Source organism: Tachypleus tridentatus, unplaced genomic scaffold, assembly GCF_004210375.1.
Source record: "Tachypleus tridentatus isolate NWPU-2018 unplaced genomic scaffold, ASM421037v1 Hic_cluster_2, whole genome shotgun sequence".
NCBI lineage: Eukaryota > Metazoa > Arthropoda > Merostomata > Xiphosura > Limulidae > Tachypleus > Tachypleus tridentatus.
The window spans coordinates 40,212,590-40,227,905 of record NW_027467782.1 but is presented as its reverse complement, the minus strand read 5'-3'; the positions used below and the strand labels follow the sequence as shown (position 1 = coordinate 40,227,905).

General features: G+C 33.1%; 3 protein-coding genes and 1 long non-coding RNA gene across 4 annotated transcripts; 1 reads left to right on the top strand and 3 right to left on the bottom strand.

Annotated features, from left to right (window-relative positions):
* Positions 1-223: 223 nt before the first annotated feature.
* Positions 224-2,385, bottom strand: LOC143242286 (uncharacterized). Its single transcript, XM_076485649.1, has 2 exons — positions 2,101-2,385; positions 224-463 (listed from the first exon to the last, which is right to left on the bottom strand). Exons 1-2 carry the CDS (start codon positions 2,359-2,361, stop codon positions 224-226), a joined length of 501 nt encoding a protein of 166 aa, XP_076341764.1. The 5' UTR covers positions 2,362-2,385.
* Positions 2,386-2,944: 559 nt separating this feature from the next.
* Positions 2,945-6,052, bottom strand: LOC143242820 (uncharacterized). Its single transcript, XR_013023271.1, has 3 exons — positions 4,828-6,052; positions 4,483-4,644; positions 2,945-3,062 (listed from the first exon to the last, which is right to left on the bottom strand). It is a non-coding gene; the product is annotated as an uncharacterized LOC143242820 (long non-coding RNA).
* A 1,450-nt stretch (positions 6,053-7,502) lies between these two features.
* LOC143242714 (uncharacterized) lies at positions 7,503-14,175 on the bottom strand. Its single transcript, XM_076486187.1, has 2 exons — positions 13,114-14,175; positions 7,503-12,624 (listed from the first exon to the last, which is right to left on the bottom strand). Exons 1-2 carry the CDS (start codon positions 13,474-13,476, stop codon positions 12,478-12,480), a joined length of 510 nt encoding a protein of 169 aa, XP_076342302.1. The 5' UTR covers positions 13,477-14,175; the 3' UTR covers positions 7,503-12,477.
* Positions 11,418-13,115, top strand: LOC143242715 (THAP domain-containing protein 2-like). The gene is made up of 2 exons (XM_076486188.1): positions 11,418-11,686; positions 12,143-13,115. Exons 1-2 carry the CDS (start codon positions 11,509-11,511, stop codon positions 12,211-12,213), a joined length of 249 nt encoding a protein of 82 aa, XP_076342303.1. The 5' UTR covers positions 11,418-11,508; the 3' UTR covers positions 12,214-13,115.
* Positions 14,176-15,316: the final 1,141 nt, after the last annotated feature.

The following is a 15,316-nucleotide window of genomic DNA, read 5'->3' as shown; positions in this document are numbered from 1 at the left end:
TCAGTGAGTAAAATATACAAAATAGTAACTTATGAGATAAGGTAAAGTAATTCTTTTTAATATGGTATGCTTGTATGCAACTCATGGGTTATTTAATTTTTGGATTTTGGTTCCAGTTTCGGATCTCTTGTGAAAACAATCTTGTGAGGGCTGTCAACGTGTTTAATTTGATTATTCTTTTTAGGTTTCTGTACAATAAGTTTATGTTCGCTTTTGCAACGTTTCAATTGACACGTAGGTGTTGATTTTGGAGTTCTACCAATAACAAATTTGTTTCGGTTTTCACTATTTCCAATAACAATAAAACGTTTCTCTGATGATGTTCTGGCTTACTGCCAAGTCTTACAGTAATAATTTCATCAACATTATGGAAAAGTCTAGTTGAGGGAGGCCTGATGTTGCTTGACACCTCCCTCTGGATCCAATCAACGTCTCTTATTTCTTTTGAAGCTGGTGTTTCTGCCTGAAGATGTAAATCATAATTAGTGAGGGAACACTCATCAATCGGAAAAAAAAAAACTGTTTTAATAACAATAATCAGGTAATAAACATTTTAAAAATATATAATTTATTCTTTATGTAACAATCATTTTACTATAATATGAATAAAACCAAATAAGTGTTTATATGAAAATTGTATGTTATGAAATTGGATCAAGATATCTGATAAACGTTTTCTCGAAACTCGAAATATATCTCAAGCATTGTCCCAAATAGTGAGGAAGGTAATATAGAGCAAACAAGAGCTTTAAATAATGTTTAACATTTATGTTTTGTAAGTTCACAAATACTAACTTGTTAAAACAAGATAAAACTACTGTTATAAATAAATGTTTGTTGTTCTCCTCATTTCATTGTTATATAAATTAAACATGAAAAGTTATGTAATCTGAACTACTAATGACTATTAAGAGAAAGAGTTTTCAAACTGTCTTATCATAGTTGTAACACTGAAGTAAATCACGCAGTTTATAGTACTTTAAAATATTCAATAATCTTAGTCCAAAAGAAGACAATTGGATATTTCACTAAATGTCTGTCAGACCAGTGAAATTTGGCTGACGATAAAAAACAAACTGTTGTAAAATGTATCAAGGTGTTATTAACAAGATATGGTGGAATCACTTGTTACAAAATGGTACAAATACACTGGTACTAAACTAAGAATAATAAAATCCACATTTTAAGAAGTTACCGTGATCTAACGATTCGCAGCAATTATGTGATAACTGTTAAAAACAGAATCAGATGTTCGCAGCTTCAACAGAACGTCATTTCAGTGTATGTACGGTTAAAAACTCATAAAGTTTGGTAATATTAACAACGAAAGGTAAATTTTAGTTATAGTAAGACACAAAATAACTCACTTTAATATCAGTAGTGGAAGTATGTGTGGTAATGAAAAATCATGAACCGACAATCAGACCTTTATGTTTTCCAGATGTCATAATAGCAATGGAAGTACCTCTTACATTATCATATATTGTAATGTTTGGTTCTGGCTTTAGCTAAATGGATGATAATTGTCTTGCCACATGTAATAATATTGAAGAAGAGGTAATTGACCAGTTTAACTAGGGTACAGACTTATCAAACCTCAATAGTATCGAACATGTATAGGTCTCTTTTGGAAGAAGAATTACATGTATTCAAATGACTCTGAACGCATGTTTTTCTGTAGTTGTGGATGTCTTAACAACACTCATTGTAAGCAAGCATATCATATTGATCACACAGTTTGACACAGTATACATTACATTAAAGTGAAATGTTTTTAACTCTACCAAATATAAATCATAAACGTAATATGAATGAGAAATTAATTCAATTTTGAACCAGATACAGATATTCACATAAATTAAGTATCAGAATGGTTGTAATTATTTTATAACAGTAATTTTGCATTAACATTAATAATGTGCTATTAATTCCATTATATTTCAGTTGCTTCTTGCAATATATATATGTGTGTAGGTATAAATTAACTTGTACGAAGTGAAAGTTTAATATTAAGAGCGCATCCTATTTATTAATGGTTATATACTTGTGCTGTATAATACTGAGTACTATAAAGTAAAAGAATTTTAAACGTATACGAACCGTTGTCAGTGAATCAGATTTTAATGTCTCTTCAGGTTTCTCATCATTCACGATTGTCTCAACGCGTATCTTTAATTCAGTTTTATCAGGACTTGAAGCAGGCTTGCTCACGTTTTCTGCTCTTTCTGGTTTCTTTTCTACTGAGTGATTTTCATTTATTGTCTGCAATATGGTTGGTTCTGTTTGATTTTCCTTTAATACCACATTAGTTTCTCTTTTATTGAACTTATTTGTTGGGACCTTCTCACACTCAGGGATCATTGAAACAGCTTCCAAAATGTCTAATTCACTGGGGTGATCTTTTAGTTACAAGCTCCTGGTCTTCTAGCTTCGTGTAGGCAAAAACACCACAAGACCCGAGGATGCGGTTTTTAGAGCTTTCCATTTGCCCCGGGCTTTTCATTCACATTGCAGAAGCAACAAAGAACACTAAATAAAAAAAAAAATAAATGAGAAATAAAAACGCGATTTTTTTCTTTCAGTTTTCTATATAAACAATACTATTAAAGATTAACTCTAAATAGTTGTCTTTTTTTGTTGGTTTTATCGTTAGCAAACAGATCTACAAAAACACTTGATAAACCACCATGTAGAAATGTTAACTACAATTGAAAAGTTATTTTGACCTCATTTGTAAGGTTAATTAAACATATTCAGCTTTACAAGGTTCACATTTGTGTTTTCACAAATTAACTACCAAAGGGGCACTGAACACACTTGACATTTTCAAATATCCAACCCTACTATTCAATTAAAAGATAATTGGGTATTGAGGTCAGATGCTCTCTCACCCCTGTTCCACATACTTTAATTAGCAAGAACTGGAAGATAACTTGTAACTTACCACAGAGCAATAAGACAAATCGAAATTAGTGTCAGCTCTTCCATCCACCAAGGATATCTTACAACTGTTGGTTTGGAGGCCCAGGGGAAAGTAAGCTTGAGAACCACTTCAGTTGGATCTTAAGAGAGAGTTGTTTTACACATTGTATCGATTACATAAAACAGAAAGAAAACTTCAAATGTAACTTAATAACAAAGTGTATAATTCTTTAAACTAAAATATAAACTTGATTTAACATATTAAAAATTACAATTAAATAAATATGATATTTCTTATATATTTTCATATTAAACATTGATAACAACCTTTACAAGTTGACAACTGTAAAAATAGATTTTTTCTTTACACTTTAAACGATAATTAGCAAAGAAAAATGACGCCTGTTATATTATTTGAGCTCCTTACTAGTAGACAAATAGTACAGTTATGTAATAACAACAACTATATAGTTATATAACGGGAAATCAGTCAGGTTTTCCAACATATTTACTTTGTGAGACGATATATCACGAAACCTTCTGACTTTCCATTCCAAACACACGTGATCAGACGATATAAGAAAAATCTCGACATTTTCTTTACGATAATGTACATATTATTCAACTCAGTATAACACAGTGAGTAAAATCAACTTCGATTTACTTAACTTGTAAGAATATATAACACAAATTAAACAAACCGTCTTTCCATTGACTAGTTAATAAAGCCAGTTTGTTTAATCGCTATTCATTTACTGAATTAAGTTTTATAATTAGCTTCTTCACTTATTATGGTACACAATTATATTTTGCTATCGAATCGTATCTACTGAATGGTAGTTTCTGCGTTTTTATAACACTATTAAAAATTGTAATTTTACAAATTTCTCTTTACTCTAAATTTCCCAGATAAAGAACGATACCATTTTGACCACAAACACTGAACGTCGTACGTCAATGCTCATGAAGTTTTTCGCTTACTTTGTAACAATTCTTTCTAATAGTTTTGTTCAGAACTTACGAGACGGTGCTAACGTTTTGATAATCCAATGTTATTATAATCTTATATTAAGACATTTGTTTTGTATTTGGACAACTTACTTTCTTTTATCACAAAAACGACATCATGTACACAAAATAAACATATTAAACATAGATATAAATTATGTTTTGGGACATACACTGTTTTAGTTAAATATCTTTACGTCTTTTTAGTAATAATGTGACACACACAGATGTGCTATTGAGACACCGTTATATTTGTTTGTTTTTCAATTTCGCGGATAGCTGAACGAGGGCTTTCAGCGCTAGCCGTTCCTAATTTTGAAATGATATACTGGAGGTAAGACAGCTATTCAATACTATTTGTCGTAAATGTTTGAGCTCATCTTTAAAAAGTAGTATGATTTCTCAGTAAAACCAAATCTTTTTAATGCATTAAAAACCATGAAAGTTATGAAGAAGTATCGTATTATAACAATCTGCCTGAACAAAAATAAACATCTTTAAAATGTTAAGGAAACAATAAAAGAAAACTTTAAAACCCTTTTGTTTCATTACTTCTACAAAGATCTTTATTATCAGCTCCTTCTTCATCAGTAATTTTATCTCCAGGGCAAGGTATACAGGCGTCAGCAGCAAATGATGTCATGTAAGTCCCTCCTGGACACGGCAGGCAGTGAGTTTGGAATCCATTGTCATAGTGACCAGGAGGACATGGATCTGAAACCGTTAAAAGTACATAGTTAAACATTTATTTACCCAGTGTTAATTTTATCGTTCTAACAACGTCTTTAGTATCAAAAAACGTATTTGTTTAACCAAAATTCCATATTTTTAAAAGTCTTTCATCTATTTGTGTTTAATGTGAACAGGTTAAAGTAATTGAGTATCATATATACTTACAACACCTGTAAACATCTCTTTGGTATCCTCGAGTACAGTTGAGATTCTCGGCTGGAACATACACTGGGGAAAACAACAGAGAGTTAATATTTTTGTAAGCACCTTTTGTGTCACCGTTGGAATTTTAAGGTTTCTCACAATGAGCACGACGCACTAGTTATAATATTAATTATAACTCGCTCTGTAAAATAACAACATAAATGTTACTTTTCGTGAGAAAAATAAAACGTGTCGTGCTTCAAAACAGTTTCTTAACAGTAGACTTTTGTTTCTTTATGTACTTCCTGATGGAGTTCACTTATGAAACCAATCACACAAACTTGGAAATTTATGAAATTACACACGATCTTTTTTTTATTGATACATTAGATTTCCGTTGGTGTTTCCCTTGCAAAATTCTTATTTGTCACAGTTAAACGTGAAACCGTTGTCACTGTTTATGTTAATATCAGGTATGAAAATACAGGTTCTTTTGGGAATATCACGTTGGTAAAATGTATCAGTATATGATTGTGTCTTGCAAACAACAAAATATCAAATAATATCCGTGTAATGCAGAAAATGCGTGATATGCATTCCGGGAAAATTTTTCATATGAAGTTAAAATAAAAGCAAATACTTAATATTTTGTGGATTTATCAAGATAAATAATATTGCGATATAACACCTTTCACTGTAAATTTAAAGTATTGTTTATTCAAAATACGTTCTTAAAAAACTTCGTAGATATGGTTTGTATCTTTACAGTTCATAAGATTTTGATTCAACATTCATAAGTTGAGTTCATTATATCAAAATAACTTTGGAGCCTCATTACTTCTCTCTACAGGTTTTCCATAATCCATCTAGTCTCTGATCACATAGAAATCTATAATTACTACATCAGTCACGTGACTGGTACATCTGTGTGTGCATATCTATCTAATTACTCAGCGGTTAGAAAACTGGGACATTTTTTTACGTACCGTCGCCTGGGACACTTCAGCGGTTTTTATCTCTGACATTTGTGTTCGTACGACTTGTTGCAGGTCTTTTTCCGAATTGTTCTGGCAAACCAAAATTATTTTTCGATGCTCTTAAGTACAATAAATATCTTTGTTTCCAATATTTTAAATTCTCATTTGAATATATTTTCATGATTTGGGCATATAAAAATTTACATTGAAAAGGTCTGTTACATACCTTTCCCAAAAGCAACCAATTTTCGGTTACATTACACCATTTACGAAATGTTAAGCTATGTCATGAAGTTGTTCTGATAAATTCTGTTCTGCCGTAACTTTATATCAGATCGAGTCACATTATATGACAGGTTGCATATTCAAAACTGTTTTGGTATGGCTTACTAATCCCTATAAAGTATTATTGCTATGAACATCAGTGACAGCCTCTGACTAATACTGTATGTTTATTACAGGAGTACCGATAATATTACGAGTTCGTCTTCATCACTGCCCTGAAAAAGTTATTTCAGGGCATCTTCAGCATCAACTAATGGAATGTGATGCATCTTCCAAGAGTATATTATAGCTGTCAATATCAACATCTGCACCTTGGGTTGGGCAATGTCACCCATTACTGGAGTCCTGATTAGATGGAACAGTATATGTACGAACAAAGGGTCGTGAGGTTTATCTTTAGAATGTGTAGTATTGATGATAACATTTATAGTAATTATATGTCGATATGTTTACCAATACTTATTTATACCACACTTCAACATCGACACTTCCTCTCATGAAAAGTAAGAAAAACTGATTTCATGTTATCTCTAATGTAATAATTCATTGTGAGTAGTTTTAACATTGTTGTCATAATCTATTTCATGCATTTATATTTCTGAGGAACCCACTTGAAGCTAATAAATTTTGCAGACATTCTACAATGGGTAATTTAAAACTTTTTATCACAGAACTCATATATAATTCGACGTTTTAGGTTATAAAGCGATCAGGAAGGAAATTTGAGATACGGTGATATAGAGAAACCTCAGTCAACAGCACGATACTCACCCAGTCAATAACCCCAAATGCAATAAACAAAATACTTAAATTCTTGTGAAAAATAAAGCAAATACAATACTAATGTCATTTATAAAATACTTTATGGCAACTTCCACGTATTTTACGTCAGAGAAACAAGCCCGAAACTCAAGACAACATTCATGTAACACAAAAAAAATAGAATGTCACGTTTTTAAATTTAACACTGCAACTCAAATAAATGTTCTTCAGGTAACATTTAAATACTAAACAGAGAATCCAACTTCACCAGACAATAAACCAAATAATTCCTTGTAATACAAGAGCAAACACACATTAAACCAATATAAAAACACACTTTGATATCTGTATTAATAAAACTTAATAAATCTTGTTCGATGTATTATAGTTTGAAGATGATACTTTTAATTTACAATATTTTATAATTTACAAAATATTCTGAAAATACTAAGAGTAATGCAGATAGTATTAATGGGAAATTACACGAAGGTTGTTAAAAACTATCATTGGAAGATAAGACAGTTCAATTTTCATTACAATTAAATGATATACAAGATAACGTGTCGTTTATGAACGAAATTGATAAAAACACAGTTTACTTAACGAAGATTTGAGTATTTTAAAATTCCTATCTGGTGCAGTAACAACAGTTTGATCAGCAGAGACAACTACATAAAGAAATTATTTATTTTGTAGGTGAACAAACGAATAATATGAATTATTTGACTCAACCAACTGAAAACTATGATTAGAAAAGTATCCAGATTATTGGTAAGTATCACTAATATATCAATACATATCAGAGAAAAACAAAATAAAATATATAAAACAAGAGCTGAGATGTTAGTTTTCAATGACAAAATTCAGAATAATTAACGGTAGTTGGCTTTTACAGTGGAAAACAGTAGATCGGAGTTAGCTAAGTTAATACAAGCACTGTATGTGACCGCAAATAGAAAGTTAAGTTCTTGCTTTCTACTCTGAGTAAGCTACCAAATCTATTAAACAAAAGCAAAAAGATTACTTCACACTTACAGTTTGTGGTCCCTACACAGTTATCAGATTTTCATTTATTACACGCGGACTGACATTACTACAGCTACAATTAGAGGTACCTTGAAAATGTTTAAACAAATTGAAAAGAAATGCAGCTGTATATTGTAGCTGTATTAATATCAGTCCACGTGTAATTCATGAAAATCTGACAACTATATGTAGGGACCTTCAACTGTAAGTGTGGTGTAATCTTTCGCTTTTTGTCCAATATATTTGATAGCTTACTTGGAGTAGAAAGCAAGAACTTAACTTTCTAATTAACTGTAGAGAATGAAAAGCTTTTCGAATGATCAAGCACACATAGTTATTCTTATAGCCAAACCACATCGGGCTATTTACTGTGTCCACCGAGGGCAATCGAACTCCTAATCTTAGCGTTGTAAATCCATTGACTTACCGCTGTCCCATCGGAAGACTATTTCATTAAAACAATAACTCCACGAACATAGTTATTTAAAGTTAAGTGTTAACTAATTTTATCTGTTTGCAGTCCAAAACTGGTTGCTTATCAGTTCGATTATAAGACTATAATCGTAACGTTTTTAATGAATGATTAAATGGTACAATAGATTATATTACACGTTTTAATCTGCGAGTTTTGTTTCCATATTTCTCTGTAAATTTGCACTCCACTTAAACTAAACACATACTTATACGACTTGGATTTAAATCTATTCATAAAGAATGTGAAAAAACAACGTATTTGCAAGTCATTTGAAAATACTGAATCACAAGAATAAGAGGATCAATTTAAAAGAAAACACCAGTTTTAACAAATGAAGTTTTAATCAAAATTCCTTTTAACCAAAGAAATTATTCAGTCGCATTTATTCCAGTTTAAACATTAAATCATCGGGAGTGTAATATCATTGCTTCGCCAACTTAAACATTTTCTACCCATCCTGTACATATTTTACAACGAATAAAAAAAATATATTTTTGATCGCTATAAATGAGACCTACTAACGGGTTCTAGCATTAAAGAAATCTCCTAAAACGAGATTTTCGCACACCACAGACTTAAAATCGGTAATGAGCAAATTGATAAAAATGAGGCAGAAATATTTGCGAGCAAATGTGACGTTAAACATAATTATTAGGCTTCACTAACCTCTGCACTCCCCATCAAAACCTTATACTATTAAAGAAACATCCATTTATGGTGAGAACGAAAATATGTAATTTGTATATATAAAAATAAATGTAGAGCTGAGTTGTTTATGTTTGTGTGTTTTCTTTCAGCTAAGCCACGTCAGGCTATCTATCTGAGCTCACCGATGGGATTCGAACCTCTTATTGTAGCGTTGTAAATCCGTAGACTTACCTCTGTACTAGTAAGGGGCAGAGCTAAGCTCGCAAAAAAAAAAAAAAAAAAAAAAGAATCGAACGGCAGTGGTATAAACAGTTTGAAACTACTGTATAGAAACTTTAAATTGATTTTAAGTGTTGTGTATCAGTAAGAGTTTCAAATTTTTAACCAAATCTTTGAATACCTAAGGTTGATTTGTCAGAGAGTATCTTGTTTACTTTTAGCCTCGTTAACTAGCAAGCTCTGTAAGAGAAAAATCAGAATTCCATAGCTCTAACCAATGAATACAAATGCTTTGCAAACGATAATTAATGACAGAATTAACTTTCTTTTTTCTTTGTATGAGCACCCGGCTTGGTTGTTTACAAAAAACGTAAAACATAACATGAAATTTTTATTGTGAAATAATTAAGTTAAAAGTGATACTATTGTCAACATAATCTTTCGTATACATGGGAAATATAAATAATTTTGTAGTCAATACACATGTAAAAACGGGCAAATTTACATAATGTCTGAATAAAACAATATATGATTGTTTGTGAATTTCGCACAAAGCTACTCAAGGGCTGTTTGTGCTAGCCGTCCCTAATTTAGCAGTGTAAGACTAGAGGGAAGGCAGCTGGTCATCACCACCCACCGCCAACTCTTGGGCTATTCTTTTATCAACGAAAAGTGGGATTGGCCGTCACATTATAATGCCCCCCACGGCTGAAAGTGTGAGCATGTTTGGCGCGACAGGGATGCGAACCCGCCACCCTCAGATTACGAGTCGCACGCCTTAACACACTTGGCCATGCCGAGCCCTAACAGCGTATGAATCAAGATTTACATGTATTTATACTAAAGTTATACACAAATATTTAGAAGTAAGTACTTTTTCGAGATTTGCGACTGAAATATAAATCCCTTTCACGTATCAGCCCTCAAATATATTCTCCCATCATGTTTTCGTTATACACGCTCCCAAGTCACAAAAGTAAAGTTTGAAGAGAATAGGCCTTTTCCATTTACTTTTGGCATAAGCAATTAGAAAATAACATTTTGTGCCCAGAAACAAGAAAAGGTAAAAATTTTCTTACACAGTGTAATCTTACGTATATACAGACAATTATTATTTTTAATCAATACACATGGTGAGTGAAATATCAAACGAAAAGGTTATGGCTGAAATAAATTTAAAATCAAGATGGACGATTTCGATTTAGGTGTTATTTCTGTTAAATTAGTGTCGTTTAATAAATGAAAATACGGTCTTTAAAAAAAAAACCTTTAATTTACCTCTAACATCATGTTTGTAATCACCTTCACGATTTTTGCATGTGTAAATTCCCGCGTCTTCAAATTGGATGTCGGTTAGCACTAATTTGCCACCGTATTTTATTTGCGTTTTCTCACTATTAATAACTTGTTCATTGAGATTTGAGAACCAAATTACTGATTCTTCTCTCGCTCTTTTATAAGCTCGGTTTGAACAAATTAATGTGAGAGTAGAACCACGTTCAGTTTCGTAGACGAATCTAAAACCTGAAACAAGCAGGAAATTAGCGAAAATATAAAATAATTGAGTGTAATTAGCCATTGAATTCTCTCTGCACTGTACGCTTTGTAAATCACTTTCTGTATTGTTTCTAAGTGAAATATCAGTGTTACTATGCGCACAAAGTATTCTTGTTTGAATGACGTCATGAACTGAAGTAACATTGTTCGGTGGAAAAACGTTTTACTAACAATAATGATTGCAAAGTTTATTGCTTTCTGTCGTGTGAAAGACCTTAAACTGAGAAATTATAATCATGTTTATGTTTTGCATAATTTAGATTTAATAAACAATAACAACACTTGCCTGAGATTTCAACTTGAAATTTAGGTAAAAGCAAATAAAATGTATACGAAGTTTTGCTTTGCAATTTCTTCTGACAATACAAGTCTTAGTCGGTATTTATGATATCAACCATAATAAGACTGCTAACAGATGTCTCATGATACATGTAAATTATAATTGAGTAGTTATAAATGTATAAACACTGTAACAATATTTAAATTGAAAAATCAGTTAAAGAATATTCACATATATAACTTGTGTGACAAATACTGCATTCCACGGTGTTATATAGGGATTAATGACTACAATTAGCTGTATCAAATATTTTGTTCTTCAAAACTAATATGATTTCAATAGTTTGTTTTTCGAATGTCGCACAAAGCTATTCGAAGGCTATCGAGGTTTGCGTGTGACGTCACTCTTGACCTAGTTACTGCTGACCGTGTTTATATTCCAACACAAGCGTGATTCATTGTCAAAAGTGTGTGATGGTACACTCGTGTTGTGCATTTAACTGTTCAAATCGACGTGGACAGGCGGAAAATGTGTCATTCTACAGATTTCCTATAGATCCCGACCGAAGAAGACGATGGATTGCAGCTGTCAATAGGAAAAACTGGACACCCACAGAGCACACCAGACTTTGTAGTAAACATTTTGTGTCAGGTATCTATAATTCATCTATAGCCAGGCTGAATAAATTGAAACTTACACGCATGATATATGTACAGCAGAGCACACTGCAGCACCAGTCAAAGAAATGTTTTTTGCACACTTTTCTTTTACTTTTAAATTACTGAATAGTAAATTTACTGAAGGAACAATATTATTCATGATGAATAGGTTATATAGCCATTTGTACATTAAGACAAAATGTTAATATCTCTTAAAGGACCAATTTAAGTGATTCATCAGAAAACTACAACTGGCACAAAATTAAATAGTGTGCAAATAATTAATTTGTTCGCTGTACATTCAGTTGTTAAACAATGTTCAGCATATTCAGTTATATATATATATATATTTAGTTAAAAGTGTACAGTGTATGTGTTATATATATAAATATTATCTGATCATGCTTGTAGGTCTATATCTTAACAAAATTATTGTACTCTGTTTCAGGGACGACGAGTGATGATCCCCTATCACCTGACTATGTACCTTCCATATTTCATTTTACACGTTCTCCCTGAAGAGAAGGAAAGCTGCTGAATTGTGTAAATATGAAAACAGGAAAGAAGTGACCAAAAGGAGAAAAGAACAACAAAAGAGACATGAAGCTACTGCTGGGCTGCTTGAACTTGCTTTCATAGAATCTGCTGGCACTGCTGCCACTGATAGCAGCTGTACTGATTCTGCTGATGAACTTGAAGCTACATGTGATAATTTTGACTTGTGTACATCACAATATACAACTGAGACATGTATGCAGACGGAAATATCATTCATAGACTTAGTTAGACTTGAATCTGAATGGCAACGTGGGAGCAGACTTCACCTAGTCCAGCCTTGCAGGTGCAGTGGGAAGATATTATCTCTCCATTCCTGCAACTAGCAACCCATAGCTTTAGTGGTGGTTCATTTAGCCGCTGAGAGTGGCACACCTGTAAAATAACAAAGAAAATATTAAGTTGTGTATATATAAGCTTTTAAAGACAACTGGGTATCAGGTTGGGATACATGTGTCACTCAAATAATAAAATAATATAAAAAAATAACAGAACAGCTAAATATTAAATTATTTTTACAGAAACCTAACATGGCTATTGACCAGCTTTAACGGTCTATGTCTACTTGTACTATTTATTATCTATATATTGATTCCTTACCAAAAATTAATCATAAATCAAAAATTAAGTTTTGAAACAGCCTAGACAATAAGGTATCTTAATATCATTATACAAACATGTATAGAAGTGCTCCTAGGCTAGAGCTTTGACAACAGTCAGTACACATGTAGTACAATAATATTGAACCATTTATTAAAATGGGGGCTCTACTTTACTTAAGTATCTAGTCTTCGTCTAAAATGTAGTTAAATCTATCATACAGAGTACATGATACATGTATGTAATACAACATGATGTACAAACTTTTGCTGTAATGATGACTTTATCCGACGTTGCCCTGGTTATCTGCACATTCTGTACAAATCCTACCACAAAGTACTTGTACGCATCAAGGCTTTTGTAACCTTTTAGACTTTCATTTGTATAGGTGGAAGTCCTGTTTATCAAATATATATAAATGTCACCATATGTAATATATGGCAGATCTACTCCGGAAACAGTCTGACTCTGAACAACGTTGTCTTGGCTGGATATTACTGGCGTAAATACACGTGGCGGGAGCATATACGGGTCTCCTACACCCAGTTCCTTCACGTTTTCCTCATACCTGGCCTTATCAGCACCTGTCAGGTGTGCTACAAGTGATGAAAAGCCAGCAGCAGCCATTTACATGTGAATAGTACTGAATACAGCAGTTGTTAACTCGTTCAGTCATGCGGGATACTTGCCACCCAATATGGCGATATGTTTACAAACCTCGTTGTGGTCACGTGACACTAATAGGTTCACGCAAAACCTCTATTTGTGCTAGTCGTCCCTAATTTAGCAGTGTAAGACTAGAGGGAAGGCAGCTAGTCATCACCACCCACCGCCAACTCTTGGGCTACTCTTTTACCAACGAATAGTGCGATTGACCATCACATTATAACGCCCCCACGGCTGGGAGGCGAGTATGTTTAGTGCGACCGGGATTCGAACCCGCGACCCTCGGATTACGAGTCGAACACCTTATCACACTTGGCCATACCAGGCCAAGATTTCAATAGATCTTCCGTCCTGAAAACAGTAATATGTTCATTACGCTGTTCATGGTTGCCAGGTAAAATACTGTCACAGTTTTGTTGTGCTGTTGCAATAAAGATAATTCCCTGAATCAAATAAGCCTAAGATTTATTATGTGTGTGTTTTTCTTATAGCAAAGCCACATCGGGCTATCTGCTCAGCCCACCGAGGGGAATCGAACCCCATACCGCTGTACTAGCGGGAGGCAAGATTTATAATAAATATTATAGAAATTGCAAATGCTACTTTCCCCTCAGGCCCAGCATGGCCAGGTGGTTAAGGCACTCGATTCATAATCCGAAAGTCGCGAGTTCAAATCCCGTTATAATGTGACGGTCAATCCCACTATTCGTTGGTGAAAGAGTAACCCAAGAGTTGGCGATAGGTGGTGATGAATAGCTGCCTTCACTTTAGTTTTACATTGCTAAATTAGGGACGGCTCGTCTTGTTTTACGCGAGATTAAAAAACAAACCTATCTATTAATTTGACGTTAAGATACATTTGCTTCTAGATTTTTAAGTTGTTCATTTCTCAGTTAAACAACTGAAAACTGAGAAGAATAGCATGCAAAACTAACGTATAAATCAATCACACGATGGTACATGAATGAAATCCTTTGTTAAATGTAATTTTTGTTACTGTGACACTTCGGTTTTTGAAACGTAGATTTATGTTTTTATAAATCTTCAGTTTCATAAATATCTTGTTACGTATTTCTCTTCGTCTTTGAAGTGTGTTCTTGGATATTAAAGGAGGTCCGCAGTGAAGCTTAACAGTATGGGGTTCACTGTAATGGGGCTTTATTTATATACGAATAAGCCTTTGGGCCCTTTTTATTATGGCTGACATTTTAATACATATATTTCTGAAAAGATGTCTACGAATTTGTGTCATTCGCTTATTCTAGATCTTTCTACAAGCCTATACAATGCGCATGCACATTATGCGTGAGAAAAAATGTGTGATGATACTGAGCCAAAGAAACCTAACTCGCACGAGACGAAGGAATAAATGAATCATCTGTAAGACTGTTAAATAAAAGAACCAGTAAAAACAGTATTGAATGGCTACCAACTGTTTTGCCTCGAAAACAATCGTCAAGAAAAGGAGCTCTCTAATGGTGAATATGGAATGTCTGCTATCAATATGGATAGATGATTGTAATCAGAAGCGAATTCCTTTAAGTCAAATGGAAATTCAAACGAAAGCTTCGAGTTTTTTAAACGCCTTTAAAGATTGGTTTGTTTTGGAATTTCGCACAAAGCTACTCGAGGGCTATCTGTGCTAGCCGTCCCTAATTTATCAGTGTAAGACTAGAGGGAAAACAACTAGTCATCACCACCCACCGCCAACTCTTGGGCTACTCTTTTACCAACGAATAGTGGGATTGACCGTCACATTATAACGACCCCACGGCTGGGAGGGCGAGCATGTTTGGCGCGA

Coding starts and splice junctions, on each gene's coding strand:
- LOC143242286 (XM_076485649.1), bottom strand. CDS start 2,361: ATGATCCCTGAGTGTGAGAAGGTCCCAACAAATAAGTTCAATAAAAGA. Junction 464..2,100: donor AATCTGATTCACTGACAACG/GTTCGTATACGT, acceptor TTACATCTTCAG/GCAGAAACACCAGCTTCAAA.
- LOC143242715 (XM_076486188.1), top strand. CDS start 11,509: ATGGTACACTCGTGTTGTGCATTTAACTGTTCAAATCGACGTGGACAG. Junction 11,687..12,142: donor TAGTAAACATTTTGTGTCAG/GTATCTATAATT, acceptor ACTCTGTTTCAG/GGACGACGAGTGATGATCCC.
- LOC143242714 (XM_076486187.1), bottom strand. CDS start 13,476: ATGGCTGCTGCTGGCTTTTCATCACTTGTAGCACACCTGACAGGTGCT. Junction 12,625..13,113: donor AAGTCATCATTACAGCAAAA/GTTTGTACATCA, acceptor GTTATTTTACAG/GTGTGCCACTCTCAGCGGCT.